This window comes from Neomonachus schauinslandi, chromosome 10, assembly GCF_002201575.2.
Source record: "Neomonachus schauinslandi chromosome 10, ASM220157v2, whole genome shotgun sequence".
NCBI lineage: Eukaryota > Metazoa > Chordata > Mammalia > Carnivora > Phocidae > Neomonachus > Neomonachus schauinslandi.
The window spans coordinates 88,020,080-88,036,007 of NC_058412.1; the positions used below are offsets into that span (position 1 = coordinate 88,020,080).

The 15,928-nt window shown below is 46.0% G+C and overlaps 1 protein-coding gene across 1 annotated transcript in view; it reads left to right on the forward strand.

Annotated features, from left to right (window-relative positions):
* The window catches only part of NINL (ninein like), a 176,603-nt gene that overhangs the window by 152,865 nt on the left and 7,810 nt on the right, over positions 1-15,928 (forward strand). Inside the window, exons 20-21 of the mRNA XM_044918806.1 lie at positions 12,030-12,188; positions 12,875-12,988. Coding sequence (XP_044774741.1) covers positions 12,030-12,188; positions 12,875-12,988 — 273 coding nt within the window. The remainder of the gene's footprint in view (positions 1-12,029; positions 12,189-12,874; positions 12,989-15,928) is intronic.

Below are 15,928 nucleotides of genomic sequence, written 5' to 3' on the forward strand. Positions count from 1 at the left end.
CCCCCCTTCTGCCCATTTCTTGATTGAATTCTTTGTTCTTTGGATGTTGAGTTTGATAAGTTCTTTATAGATTTTGGATACTAGCCCTTTATCTGATATGTCATTTGCAAATATCTTCTCCCATTCTGTCGGTTGTCTTTTGGTTTTGTTGACTGTTTCTTTTGCTGTGCAAAAGCTTTTTATATGGATGAAGTCCCAATAGTTCATTTTTGCCCTTGCTTCCCTTGCCATTGGCGATGTTTCTAGGAAGAAGTTGCTGTGGGTGGGGTCGAAGAGGTTGCTGTCTGTGTTCTCCTTTAGGATTTTGATGGACTTCTCTCTCACATTTAGGTCTTTCAACCATTTGGAGTCTATTTTTGTGTGTGGTGTAAGGAAATGGTCCAGTTTCATTCTTCGACCTGTGGCTGTCCAATTTTCCCAACACCATTTGTTGAAGAGACTGTCTTTTTTCCATTGGACATTCTTTCCTGCTTTGTCAAAGATTAGTTGACCATAGAGTTGAGGGTCCATTTCTGGACTCTCTATTCTGTTCCATTGATCTATGTGTCTGTTTTTGTGCCAGTACCATGCTGTCTTGATGATGACAGCTTTGTAATAGAGCTGGAAGTCCGGAATTATGATGCCGCCAGCTTTTCTTTTCTTTTCTTTTTCAACATTCCTCTGGCTATTCGGGGTCTTTTCTGGTTCCATACAAATATTAGGATTATTTGTTCCATTTCTTTGAAAAAAGTGGATGGTATTTAGATGGGGATTGCATTGAATGTGTAGATTGCTCTAGGTAACATTGACATCTTCACAATATTTGTTCTTCCAATCTATGAACATGGAACGTTTTTCCACTTCTTTGTGTCTTCCTCAATTTCTTTCATAAGTATTTTATAGTTTTCTGAGTACAGATCCTTTGCCTCTTTGGTTAGATTTATTCCTAGGTATTTTATGGTTTGGGGTACAATTGTAAATGGGATCGACTCCTTAATTTCTCTTTCTTCTGTCTTGTTGTTGGTGTATAGGAATGCCACTGATTTCTGTGCATTGATTTTATATCCTGCCACTTTATTGAATTCCTGTATGAGTTCTAGCAGTTTTGGGGTGGAGTCTTTTGGGTTTTCCACATAGAGTATCATATCATCTGCAAACAGTGAGAGTTTGACTTCTTCTTTGCCGATTTGGATGCCTTTGATTTCTTTAGTTGTCTGACTGCTGTGGCCAGGACTTCTAATACTATGTTGAATAGCAGTGGTGATAGTGGACATCCCTGCCATGTTCCTGACCTTAGAGGGAAAGCTCTCAGTTTTTCCCCATTGAGAATGATATTTGCTGTAGGTTTTTCATAGATGGCTTTTATGATATTGAGGTATGTACCCTCTATCCCTATACTCTGAAGAGTTTTGATCAAGAAAGGATGCTGTACTTTGTCAAATGCTTTTTTTGCATCTATTGAGAGGATCATATGATTCTTGTTCTTTCCTTTATTAATTTATTGTATCACGTTGATTGATTTGCGGATGTTGAACCAACCTTGTAGCCCAGGGATAAAGCCCACTTGGTGGTGGTGAATAATCCTTTTAATGTACTGTTGGATCCTATTGGCTCATATTTTGGTGAGAATTTTTGCATCCATGTTCATCAAGGATATTGGTCTGTAATTCTTTTTGATGGGTCTTTGTCTGGTTTGGGGATCAAGGTAATGGTGGCCTCATAAAACGAGTCTGGAAGTTTTCCTTCCATTTCTATTTTTTGGAACAGTTTCAGAAGAATAGGTATTCATTCTTCTTGAAATGTTTGGTAGAATTCCCCTGGGAAGCCATCTGGCCCTGGGCTTTTGTTTGTTGGGAGATTTTTGATGACTGCTTCAATTTCCTTAGTGGTTATAGGTCTGTTCAGGTTTTCTGTTGCTTCCTGGTTCAGATTTGGTAGTTGATACATCTCTAGGAATGCATCCATTTCTTCCAGGTTATCAAATTTGCTGGCATATAGTTGCGCATAATATGTTCTTAAAATTGTTTGTATTTCTTTGGTGTTGGTTGTGAAATCTCCTCTTTCATTCATGATTTTGTTGATTTGGGTCATTTCTCTTTTCCTTTTGATAATCTGGCCAGGGTTTTATCAATCTTGTTAATTCTTTCAAAGAACCAGCTCCTAGTTTTGTTGATCTGTTCTACTGTTCTTTTGGTTTCTGTTTCATTGATTTCTGCTCTGATCTTTATTATTTCTCTTCTCCTGCTGGGTTTAGGCTTTATTTGCTGTTCTTTCTCCAGCTCCTTAGGTCGAGGATTAGGTTGTGTACTTGAGACCTTTCTTGTTTCTTGAGAAAGGCTTGTATTGCTATATACTTTCCTCTTAGGACTGCCTTTGCTGCATCCCGAAGGTTTTGAACAGTTGTGTTTTCATTTTCATTGGTTTCCATGAATTTTTTAAATTCTTCTTTATTTTATTTTTTTTTTAAGATTTTATTTATTTATTTGAGAGAGAGAATAGAGAGAGAGAGAGAGCACATGAGAGAGGGGAGGGTCAGAGGGAGAAGCAGACTCCCCGCTGAGCAGGGAGCCCGATGCGGGACTCGATCCCGGGACTCCAGGATCATGACCTGAGCCAAAGGCAGTCACTTAACCAACTGAGCCACCCAGGTGCCCTTAAATTCTTCTTTAATTTCCTGGTTGACCCATTCATTCTTTAGTAGGATGCTCTTTAGCCTCCATGTATTTGAGTTCTTTCCGACTTTCCTCTTGTGATTGAGTTCTGGTTTCAAAGCATTGTGGTCTGAAAATAGGCAGGGAATGATCACAGTCTTTTGGTAGCCGTTGAGACCTGATTTATGACCTAGGATGTGATTGATTCTGGAGAATGTTTCATAGGCGCTAGAGAAGAATGTGAATTCCGTTGTTTTGGGATGGAATGTTCTGAGTATGTCTGTGAAGTCCATTTGGTCCAGTGTGTCATTTAAAGTCTCTATTTCCTTGTTGATCTTTTGCTTAGATGTTCTGTCCATTTCAGTGAGGGGGGTGTTAAAGTCCCCCACTATTATTGTATTGTTGTGGATATGTTTCTTTGCTTTTGTTATTAATTGCCTTACATAATTGGCTGCTCCCATGTTAGGGGCATAGATATTTACAATTGTTAGATCTTCTTGTTGGTTAGACCCTTTAAGTAGGATATAGTGTCCTTCTTCATCTCTTATTACAGTCTCTGGTTTAAAATCTAATTTGTCTTATATGAGGATTGCCACCCCAGCTTTCTTTTGGTGTCCATTAGCATGGTAAATGGTTTTCCACCCCCTCACTTTCAATCTGAGGGTGTCTTTGGGTCTAAAATGAGTCTCTTGCAGACTGCATATCGATGGGTCTTGCTTTTTAATCCAATCTGATAGCCTGTGTCTTTTGATTGGGGCATTTAGCCCATTTACATTCAGGGTAACTATTGAAAGATAGGAATTTAGTGCCATTGTATTGCCTGTAAGGTGACTGTTACCGTATATTGTCTGTGTTCCTTTCTGGTCTATGTTGCTTTTAGGCTCTCTCTTTGCTTAGAGGACCCCTTTCAATATTTCTTGTAGGGCTGGTTTCGTGTTTGCAAATTCTTTTAGTTTTTGTTTTCCCTGGAAGCTTTTTATCTCTCCTTCTATTTTCAGTGACAGCCTAGCTGGATATAGTATTCTTGCCTGCATATTTTTCTCATTTAGTGCTCTGAATATATCCTGCCAGTCCTTTCTGGCCTGCCAGGTCTCTGTGGATAGGTCTGTTGCCAATGTTTCTACCATTGTAGGTTACATATCTCGTCTCCCGAGCTGCTTTCAGGATTTTCTCTTTATCTCTGAGACTCGTAAGTTTTACTATTAGATGTCGGGGTGTTGACCTATTTTTATTGATTTTGAGAGGGGTTCTCTGTGCTTCCTGGATTTTGATGCCTGTTCCCTTCCCCACATTAGGGAAGTTCTCTGCTATAATTTGCTCCAGTAGACCTTCTGCCCCTCTCTTTCTTCTTCTTCTGGGATCCCAAATATTCTAATGTTGTTTCGTCTTATGGTATCGCTTATCTCTTGAATTCTGCCCTCGTGATCCAGTAGTTGTTTATCTCTCATTTTTTCAGCTTCTTTATTTTCCATCATTTGGTCTTCTATATCACTGATTCACTCTTCTGCCTCATTTATCCTAGCAGTTAGCACCCCTGTTTTTGATTGCACCTCCTTAATAGCCTTTTTGATTTCGACTTGGTTAGATTTTAGTTCTTTTATTTCTCCAGAAAGGTTTCTCTAATAACTTCCATGCTTTTTTCAAGCCCAGCTAGTATTTTTAAAGGGATGATTCTGAACTCTAGATCCAACATCGTACTGATGTCCGTATTGAGTAGGTCCCTGGCAGTCGGTACTGCCTCTTGTTCTTTTTGTTGAGGTGATTTTTTCCGTCTTGTCATTTTGTCCAGAGGAGAATAGATGAATAAGAGAACAAAATGCTAACAGGGTAACAATGTCCCCAGAAAATATACTCTAAACAAATCAGAAAAGACTTGAAGCTGGAGGAAAAGAAAAAGAAAGAAAGAAAAAAGAAAAAGATAAAAACAGAACAAAACAAAAAGAACCAGAATATGATCAAATATGATCAGGCTGGTACATAGATCAGTGCCACACACTAGATTTTGGGTGCATTTTGGTCTGTTAGAAGAAAGTGCCTCCCAAATTTTTAAAGAAAAAAAACTTATATATGTACAAAAATAAGGGTTGATATGATGAAGGGATGGAATATGACTGTAGAGATGAAAATTATAAAAAATTTTATAAAAGGAATTGATAAGAAGTTGTTTGAAAAAAGAAAGGAGTTAAAAAAGAAAAAAAGAAAAAAAAAGGGAGAGAATGTGATCAGGCAGGAGACTAGAGCAAAGCCATACACTAGAGATTTAGGGTATATTTTGATCTGTTAAAAGAAACTATCTCAAAATTTTAAAGAGAGAACAACTTATATATATATATATATATGCCAAAAATAAAGGTAACTACTATGAAGGGATAGAATATGACTCTAAAATGAAAAATAAAAATGTTTTTTAAAAAAGGAATTGATAAGATGTTCGTTGAAAAAGGGAAAAAGAAAAATTAAAAAAAAAAAAGACAGTTAAAAAAAATTAACTTGGAAAGAGTAAAGAATCATGGTAAAAAAGCCATGGATTCTATGTGCACTATTCCCCTAGCGCTGGAGTTCTGCCGTTCTCATTGATCGGTAAACTTGGTCTTGGCTGCCTGTTCTTGCTGATCTTCTGGGGGAGGGGCCTGTTGCCGTGGTTCCCAAATGTCTTTTCCAGAGGTGGAATTGACCCGCCCTTGCCCGGTCTGGGCTAAGTAATCTGCTCAGGTTTGCTCTTGGGAGCTTTTGTTCCCTGCAAGCTTTCTGTACAGCTTTGGAGGAGGGGAGTGAAAATGGCGGCCTCCCAATCTCCGCCCCAGATGAGCCGAGCACTCTGGTCCCCGCTCCTTAGTGAGCCCCCAGAGAAAAGCAGTCAGTCACTCCCGGCTCCCCAGTCTCCGCCCACACTCCATGCTCACCCGGCCTGTGACCGAGCGTTTCTATCTCTGGCACCCAACTTGGTGATCCCTGTGGTGCGCTCCCGCACTACTCCCCCTGGGGGAGGATGGGGAGTCTCCCCGGATCTACCGCTTGTTGGATCCCTGCTGGAGGAGCAGTGGCCTGACTGTGCTGCGGATCTGGGTTTATGGCAACCCTGAGCTGAGGGTCCGCTCCTCCGCTCCGTCTCTGCAGCTGGCTTCCCCGCTTCGATACCTGGGAGCTCTGCCGCACTCAGGTACCCCCGGTCTTCCTTTGACCCTGAGTGTCCTGAAACCACACTGTCCCGTGAGTGTTTCACCCCCCCGCTTAGCCACTGGAGCGACGTCCCTCAGCAGAGCAGACTTCTAAAAGTTCCGATTTTGTGCTCAGCTGCTCTATCACTTGCCAGAAGCAGCCGACGGAGGCCGCCCTCCCCCGTCGTCTATCCTCCTGAATATCGCCTCGGATGCACTTCTCCGCACGTCCTACCTTCCAGAAAGTGGTCGCTGTTTCTGTTCAGAGAGTTGTTGCTCTTCCTTTCTTCAATCTCCTGTTGAGTTTGTAGGTGTTCAGGATGGTTTGATCCCTATACAGCTGAATTCCTGAGACCAGACGAAATCCAGGTCTCCTACTCCTCTACCATCTTGCTCCGCCCTCTCTAATCTCTTCTTAATAGGACACTATCATATTAAGTTAGGGCCCACTTGTAGGACCTCATTTTATGTTAATCACCTATTTAAAGACTCTGTCTCTAAATACAGTCACATTCTGAGGTATTGGGAGTTTGAACTTCAACATATGACTTTTGGGTGAACAGAAATCAGCTTGTAACAAATATAACCAAGCTATTAATGTTGATATAATCCGTGGGTCTTACTTAGATTTCCCCAGTTTTACTTGTGTATTCATTTGTGTGTGTATGTGTATGCATGTGTGTATATGTGTGTATGTGCATGTGTGCATGGGTTCGTGTGTGTGTGTGTGTCTACATGTAGGTCTGTGTGTATATGTGTATATGTGTTCATGTGTGTGCATGTATGTGCATGTGTGTATAGGTCTGTGTGTGTGATATATGTGTATTGAGTTCTATACAATTTCATAGCTATGTGGATACATGCATCCACTATCACAGTCAAGATACTGAAGAGTTCTGGGGCGCCTGAGTGGCTCAGTCAGGTAAGCATCTGCCTTCGGCTCAGGTCATGATCCTGGGGTCCTGGGATTGAGCTCCACGTCAGGCTCCCTGTTCAGTGGGGAGTCTGCTTTTCACTCTCCCTCTGCCCCTGCTTGTGCTTTCTCTCTCTCTCTCTCTCAAATAAATAAATAAATAAATAAATAAAATCTTAAATAAAAAGAGGAAGATACTAAACAGTTCCAACTCCTTAAGGATCCTTCATGCTGTTCTTTCACAACCACACTTACACCCTTCCTGCCTACCCACCCCAGCCCCTGACCTCTGACATCCACTCATCTGTCCTTAATTTCTAAAACTGTCATTTCACAATGTTATATTAAAGAATTCATAGGGCGTGTACCCTTTGGGATTGACTTTTCTCACATATCATACTTGCCTGGAGATTCATCTAAGCATTGCCTGAACAGTAGTTAGCTTCTTTTTATTACTGAATGTTGTTCTGTGTGATGACGTCCCACAGTTTGTTTTAACACTCACCTTTTAAGGGACGACTGGGCTGATTCCAGTTTTGGCCTGTCACAAATAAAGCTGCTCTGAACATTCCTATGCAGGTTTTTGTTTTGTTTTGTTTTTTTAATGAACATAAGTTTTCATTTCACTGGGATAAATGCCCAAGGGTGCAAATACTGAGTTGTATGGTAGTTACATGTTTAGTTTTGTAAGAAACTGCCTGACTGGTATCCAGAGTGGCTGTAATAGTTTACATTCCCACCAGTGATCTATGCTTGATCCAGTTTCCTCACATCCTTGCCAGCATTTGGTGTTGTCACTCTTAGTTTAGCCACTCTGATCCATGGTATGTGCTAACACAGAAAGGCTGGAGGGGCTGGGGTTGGTTAAGCTCTGGTATAGTAATTTCTCTTAAGGGCAGGAGGGGAACAGAATGCTCTGAGTGTCCTTCAGAGCGGCTTCAGCTGCTGTAACAAAGTGCAGTAAGCTGAGAGACTTCACAGAAATTTATTGTCTTGTAGTTCTGGAGGCCAGAGTCCAGGATGAGGGATTGGCTGCCTTGGTTCCTGGTGAGAGCCCTCTTCCTGACTTGCAGACAACTGCCTTCTAACTGGGTCCTCACACGGCCCTTCCTCCACAGGGCCACACAGAGGGAGAGATCGTGCTCTACTTCTTCTTAAAAGATCATAGTCCTTTCAGATTAGCACCCTACCCATATAAGCTCATTTTACCTTAATTACCTCCTAAAAGCCTTATCTCCAAATACAGTCACATTGCAGGTTGAGGGCTTCAGCATAGGAATCTGGAGGGGACACAGTTCAGTTCATAGCAATTACTTTACCCCCACTTGCTAGAAGCCTGAGGGGATTTTCTCTGATGTTAAGGGCAAGAACCTGGTATGTCTCAGGAAAGCTGGGGGCTCCTCTGAGACCATGTTAACTCTCAAGCCAGCCAGACGCAGCCTCCAGTGTTCGTCCTTATGGTGCCCATTTCCCTTCCAGTTTCAGGCTCCAACCTCTGCTCCTGGTAAGCTCTGAATCCTTTGACTGTCTCTCCAGTTTTCAGGGTGTTGGCTTGCCCTTTGACCACAATTCTCTAAGGTTTCGAAGAGGAGTTGTTGATTTCAGTTTATCCAGCCTTTTTCTTATTGGGGGGATGGAGCTTTTTACATGTCAGACCAGAGACCAGAACTAGTATTACGTTTTTAATTTGGGTTTCTGTATGTTCACTATTAGGACACAAAAATAAAATGGGTTTTCATCTGCCAGTCCCCCCACCTTGCTGAACTCACTCATTAGTTCTCGGGGCAGGGGAGGGGAGGAGTTGCCACGCCTGCCTTCTCAAACCTGTGCTGTCCCTGAGGTCAGTCCCACAGCTCTTCTCTCCCAGTGCTGCCTCTGCCCACACGGGGCCACTGAGTGGCTCTGCCATGGGAACTGCCTCAGACCACTGGTGAGCGGGTGGCTTGTCTGGGCTCCCAGCTCTGAGTGGTTGTGTCCATGGTGAGTGTGTGGTGGCCTTGCTTAGGCCTTCTCCATCAGGAGGGCAATTGCTGGGCACCTGGGTGGCTCAGTCGTTGGGCGTCTGCCTTCGGCTCAGGTCATGATCCCGGGGTCCTGGGATCAAGCCCCGCATTAGGCTCCCTGCTCGATGAGAAGCCTGTTTCTCCCTCTCCCACTCCCCTTGCTGTGTTCCCTCTCTCTCTGTGTCTCCCTCTGTCAAATAAATAAATAAATCCTTAAAAAAAAAAAAAAAAGAGGGCAATTGCTGGGTTGATTTAGGATGAAAAGTTCAGACTGCATTTGCCTGCAGACCAGCTTCCTGTGAAATGACCCATCTAGGGCTTTCCTGGGCCTCCCGTCCCCTTTCAGGCTTATTTCTAGGACACACTTGTAAATGGATTCTAGGTATCCATTTATTTTCTTTCCCTCCGCTTTTTAGTATAAAAAGCTTTAAACACACAAAAAAATTGACATAATATGCACTGATCGGCCCCATATTACAATCTTAATTTGACAGTGTTGTTAACAATACCAGAAAGTACCATACGTACTTTAGTTTTTGTTTGTACGGGTCTTTGTATCTCTGTACTGTGTGTATGTGTGTGTGTTTTTTCAAGCGATTTGAAAGTAAGTGTCAGATACCGTGAGACTCTGCTTCTAAATAGTTCACAGGCAACTTCTGCCTAACCACAGTCCTACTGTAACACCTGAGAAACCTAGTCGTAATCATCTTAACACTATCCAATATTCTGACCATATTTACATTTCTCTAATTATTCAAAAATGTCTTCTATGGTAAATTTTTTGGAACTAGGATACAGTTGAGGGTGACGCATTGACCTGTCAATGCTGTTCTCGTGGCAGAGAAAAGCCCTTTGATTGCACTCGCAGAACCTGTGGGTCAGGGCTTCAGATGGGGCACGGGACAGATGGCCCCCCTCCACCTCTGCTCCCATCATGGGGGCTGGGAAGACCGGACAGCTGGGGTGACCCAGAGGCCAGGGCTGGAATCACATGCGGCTCCTCTCAGTGGGGCTCAGCTCCTTTAGGGAGTGTCACAAGGGGGCACCAGGAGGACCACATGGCAGGCACAAGGCTTCTGACCTCAGAAATACTCCACATCATCCTCACCCAGACCCCCGCAAAGCACAGGGAGGGACACAGGCTCCTCTGGGTGGGGAGTGTCCATTGTAGAAGGGGATGTGGGGCGGGAGAGGCCATTGAGGCCATGTATGGAAAATATGGTCAGCCTGCCTCTATGTGTTTAGCCTTTTTAACCTGGAACACCTGATTCACCCCCACAAGGCTGTCTCTTTGAAGAGACCTGTAGGCCGTCCCACATTCTGAATCTGATAGTGTCGTTCAGTCTGCTCCTCTGTTCCTTATATTTCCTATAAATTAGAATCTAGGCCTAAAGGCCTGATCAGATTCACAGTAAGCCCGTGTAGCACAGACATCTATTTGTTTTAAAATGTGACCAGGAGATGACTGCTAGCATCTTGTTTTGTCTTCTGCAATAAAACCCAGATGAGTGTAAGTTAGAATTAAGGAGGTGATGGACACAGGGAGAGACAGAGGGTGCCCACGCTCCCAGTAGGGTGCCCTGCGGGGCACACACCTGAGCCTCGTCACGGAGCATCCAGCAGGCCCCAAGTGAGGAAGTGTTAAAGGGGAGAGGCAGGGAGGGACTGTATCTGTCAAAATTTTTGGTGTCACACAAGACAAAGGCCACAGAAATATCCCAAATTCAAGGAGGCTAAAACGGCCTGCCTGGTAAAGGCACTGCCTGAGGGGAGGAAGGGGCATAATGGGCCAGTTGACAAAACTGAGATGCAGGTGGTGTGATTCATGTCCTGAAGCCAGACCTGCATGACAGTATATGAGAACACATGCACCTCCTTAGGAAACACATAGTGCAGGGCCTCGTGTGTGTGTGTGTGTGTGTGTTGTGTGTACACGCGTGCGTGCATGTACCTGCAGAAAGCATCCACCACAAAGCACACGGAGATGCTGCCAGCCGGTGAGCCTGGGTGAAGGGTGCATAGGTGTTCTTTGTAGTAGCCTTGCCCGTGTTGTAAAGGTTTGAAATTATTTCCAAACAAAGACTAAATATTAAAGGTAAACAGAAGAAAATTAACTGAATGAAGATTCCATTTCTGGCTGTTCATAAAATCAAGGCTGTTCTCAGAGAACAAGATGAGTGTGTATCGATACTGAAAAACAATTTTAATTTTCACAATGAAACGTAATAAACACAAGAGAGTTCCATACCAGACATAATGGCCATGAGTTTATGTTGTTTGGAAAACACCTCTTTACCCTCAGTTCTGAGATTTTAAGGACAGGACGAGGGGGCAATCTCTTTACAGAGAAGAGAAGGAGCAGTGATCAAGAGAAAAACATGTAGACTCTCTAAGCATGAATAATCCAAGTTGAAACAACTTCAGGGTTCCATCATCTGCTTCTCAAGTCCTCAGAAACGTAATAACACCGTGGTTGTTAGCGCAGCCCCGGGGGAGTGGTGGGCGTGCATCGAGAGTGGTGCTGGGAAGCCGTTCGGAGGATGCCACTCTGCAGACACCTGGGGCTGCTGGTGCTTGGCCTCGAGAATGGATGGGCGGCTGTGGGGAAAAGCAAACAAGCAACAGTGTGGCGTCTATGAAGAGATGCACGACAGTTGAACGTATCTGGCATTTGCACGGTGAGAGACAGTAGGGGCAGCGTTCTCGTTGCTGTTTCAGCTCGTGGCGCCTTCGCTTGCCCCCCCCCCCCCGCGGGCATCTGTTGAGCATGCACTGCCTGCTGGCCAGTGGGTACTGAGAAAAAGCAGAACACGCAGTTTAATCACCGCCTCGCCCTGCTGAAAGCTATGTCTGTATGTTTAATGACAAAGACCAGAGGAGACTTCGAGGAGCTTCATATACTTCAAGTTTAATTGGGTGTTTTCCTTCAAATTGCTTAAAGTAATAATTAGAAATAACCATGAAAGAAATGAGAACAACATGGAAGGTTTTCAGAGCAGTGGTTTGTATGTTCCTGATGTGACCGCCTCTGATTGTCCAGATGTGTCTCCTCTCCTCCAGGGAGTGGAGCAGGCTTTCTCCTCTGTGGCACTGTGGCCGTCGGGGCCGTATCAGTCCTGCCCTGGAGGACGCTGAGCACCTCCCCCACGAGATGCCAGTAGCCATCCCCTCCCAGCTGTGATAACGAGCCTTGTCTCCAAACATTGCCCCATGTTCCTCAAGGAACAAAATCGTCCCTGGCCAGAGCCACTAGAATGATCTGAATTGAGCTGCTGGTTTAAAAAAAATAACTTTGTCATCTGTATTTTAATCCATTTTGCTCCAGAGTCAGAAATGCAAGGATGAAGTGTCCCAGCTCAATCACAAGGTCCTTCAGCTTGGAGAAGAGGCCTCTATCCACCAGGCCCAGAATGAGAAGAACTGCATCACCATTCAGCTGTTAACACGGAGACTGGAGAAGATGGGGCAGCAGGAGGGGTTGCAGGTGAGTAATCTATACTGTCAGGAACAGCCTTAAAATGCCTGGAGGCAGACTCATCCCTCAGGTAAAGAGAGAGACTTAGTAAGTATGTGCCTTGGAAAATTTGACTTCAGCAGCTTTTGCAAATCCTCAATATCTAGAAAAAGTAGCAGAAAGGAATTAAATCCTGATGCCAGGAGAGTAAATTGGTAGACCTCTCAGGAGGACATTTGGGCAAAATATACATCAAGTACCTCAAGAATGTCAGTGTGCTCTGATTTTATAATTTTGCTTATGGGAATTTTATCTGATCATTGTGGAAAGACTTAGCTGAAGTATTTTCACTGCTGTGGTATTTATGATAGCAAAACAATTCAAATCAGCTTAAATCATCAATAATATTGAATGAATCAGTAAATTATGGTATAGCCATTAAAAATCATGTTTCAAATAATAATTAATGTCATGGGGAAATGCTCAAGGTAGAATGAGGAAAGCATAGGATACGATGCTGTACTAGTAGATAGAAATGCACGTTTGGAGGAAGGGCTGAGACCACACAGTGTCAGGTGTGGTCCTCAGCTGCTGGGATGATGGGTGATTTAAATTTCATAATCTTTGCTTTTCTGTACATTTCTGGAGTTTCTACATTAAACATATCAATGCTGAGATATTTCTTATACTTGTGAAATTGATTTTTTTAAAAACAGGGTGAGCACATCCAAAAACTTGAAGTTGAACTCGAACACAAGAATCAGGAATGTCAGAGCCTAAGACTGTCACAGTCACAGCTGAGAGAGACCCTTGAAGAAAGTCAAGACCAGGTGGGTGTGCATAATGGCCAGTGGCTGGGTCTCAGCCAGGAAGAAAGTCAACATGGTTTGGCACTGACAGAGCCTGGCCAGGACTGGTCTGGCCCAGAGAGGTTATTAGGCTGGCCTGAGGTTACATAGCTGGTTGGGCGCTTATAGTCCCAGGACTGAAGTAGAGCCTTGTCCAGGGTTGGCTGAGCCATCTGTGGGACGAGCTGTGTTTCTGTTTATGCACAAGGGAAGGAGGCTGGTAAGCAGTGCTTTTCGGTGTGGCATCTGCAAAACAGAAGAGCAAAGGAGAGTGACAGGTGGCTTCTGAGGTAGGGGGTGGCGTCAGATCCAAGGACACAGGGCGGAGTAGTCCCAGTGGTTGGCAAGCTTGGTGCACAGAAGCCCTGAAGTTGCGCACACGTGTGGGTGTTGAGCTCCTGCCTTCTGCCTTCTCTCCTGCTCCAGCATTTATCCAGTGCGCCAGGTTCTCAAGGTGCAGAGATAGGAAGGTGGAGAGCTAGCAGTCTCGGACAAGTAAGTGTGAGCAGGATGGGCCAACAAGGACCCTGGGGTGCCTGGACAGCATGAGGTGCAGGGACACAAGAGAGGAAGAGCTGGTGCTTAGATGCGGGGTGCACTTAGAAGGCTGGGGGCTGCAGGAAGGAAAGAGGGGCCGTGGGAGAAGCCTCCCAAGCACGGTGTGGGAGGGGCCCTACAGCTGGACTTGCTATGCCCCCAACATACTCAGGGCCTTAAGACATGCTTTTGGGGCCTCTGTGGGCTCTCACCTTCCCACTGCAAACAAGCACTGTCCCAGAGGTCCTTCTGAACATTTGGGGGATCCCTTCTCTGTCTTTAAGTCTGAAAGGAACCTTGAGAAGTTGCCTTGCCCAGTTTTGAGCCCTTGGAGGCTAGGAGGCAGCCACTGCCACGGGCAGAAGATCCCTTACTTAGGCAGTCCCTCTGTGATATGAGCTGGTTTCCCCTTCTTCGTGGTTCAGAAGAGGACCCCAAAACCACAATGAAAGTTCTCATGAGGGAAGTAAGGGGAGGCCATGGTAAGGGTGGCGTGGAGCCCTGAGGGAGGGGCCAGGGTTGTCACTGGCACACTTGGGGGTGGTTCTGAGGAGGAGGGCCTGGAGGTAGAGCAGCTTGGGGGGGAACATCTAGACGGCCTGGCAGAGGACTTTGTGCAGCTCAGAGTGGGGTGTGGGGGAGCAGAATGCTGCACGCATCACACGCCCCTGGGAATCTTGGCTTGGTGCCACCCCCAAACTTGGCAGCTTGTAGCACTGTTTACCATTCTCCTTCACGGTCTGTGGGCTCTCTTCACTTGATGTCTCGGGGGGGCCGTTGCAGTGCGGTGGGGTTGGGGCGGGCATCATCAGAAGGCACAGCTGATTGCTGTGTGAGAGCTCTCGGCTCGCAGGGCTGGGACGTGGGGCTGGCGGGTGCCTGGGGGCCCAGGGTGCTGTCAGCTGGAGCCCCCACACGTGGCCTCTCGGTGGCATGAGGTTCTCTGAGCGCAGCAGCAGCAGGGAAGCTCTGATAGGAGAGGCAACCAGGCGCCCTCAGAGGAGCACATACAGCTGCCAGGCCCCTCAGGACTGCGCCATGGCATTCCAGAACATTATTCCCCACATTCTATTGGTCCAGCCTGGGTTCAGGGGGAGGGCACAGAGCCCACCTCTCCATGGGGGAGGACACAGTCCTCACCTCTCAACACAAAGAGGGCAGAGCCCCCATTTCTCAAGGGGCAGGAAGAGAGCCTGTGAGCACAGGTGGGCAGAGCTGATGGCCAAGGCAGCTCACTGCCATGCCCTAGCTCCCAGAACACAGCCACCCTCATTTCCTGGCTGTTGGCGGCCCCAGTGCTCTCTGGAGACATCTTTCCCCTTGTTATGTGATAGTGGAGGTGGGGTCTCCAGAGCTGGTCCGGGCTCCACCTGGAGTCTCACTTCCACGAGGAGGGAGATGAGGGGGCTCAGGAGACAGCAGGAGGAGGGGCGGGGGGTGTTACGGGCTGCTTGCCCTGCACAGAGAGCTGCAGGGTAGGGCCACAGACACAGAGACCTCACGCTGGGCCAGACAGTGGCCTTCGCGCAGGAGCTTGTACCCGGCCCCAGGGTTCAGAGCAGAGGGGTGGCTGTAGTGGGTGTCCGTGAGGGGCATGGGGACAGAGTATTTTAAGAAAGAGCGGCATCAAGGCGTTGGGGAGTGCTGTTAGAGAGCAGGAGCACCTTTGGGATGGGTGGGCACTCTGACATGGTGTCACTAGGGCCTGGGCTGGGGCTCAGCTTCCGGCTTGGGTGTGTGCAGGATCACTGAAGCATGAAAGTCAGGAGGAGGCTACATTTGTAGGGTTGTGTTTTCGAACTGGTTCTCCCCTCTCTGTTCCTCTCTCTCAGGGTTTCCAGACCTGATTCCAACATTGTGTAGGGGGCTCCCCAGACACAGCACACAATTATCAGACACCAGCAGGGTGTCTGAGAATTCAGTTCTGTTATGACACTATGCCTGGAGACAGCATCAGACCCCACAGGTGAAGGGTTTAGTCCTACAAGACTGCCCACCCCCAGCCCCACCTCAGAGGCCAGCCCCAGGCCCAGGCTGTTACCTATTACCTTCTGACCAGCCAGCTACAGATTGGAGGTTTCAACCACCTCCTCCTGAGGTTTGACTAATTTGCTAGCGTGGTCACAGAACTCAGGGAGACACCTAACACTTACCAGTTCATTAAAGGATATGATAAAGGAAACAAATCAATAGCCAGAGGAAGAGGATACATAGGGTAAGGTCCCAAACATCTGTCCTTATGGAGCCTGAGCCCTGCCTGGTGGCACATGGAAGTGTTCTGATTCGCCAAGCATGGAAGATCTCCAGAAAAGGGACCAGATGCCTGCCCTCTTGGGTTTTTCTGGAGGCTTCATTACGCAATTGTGATTGACCAAGTCATTGGCC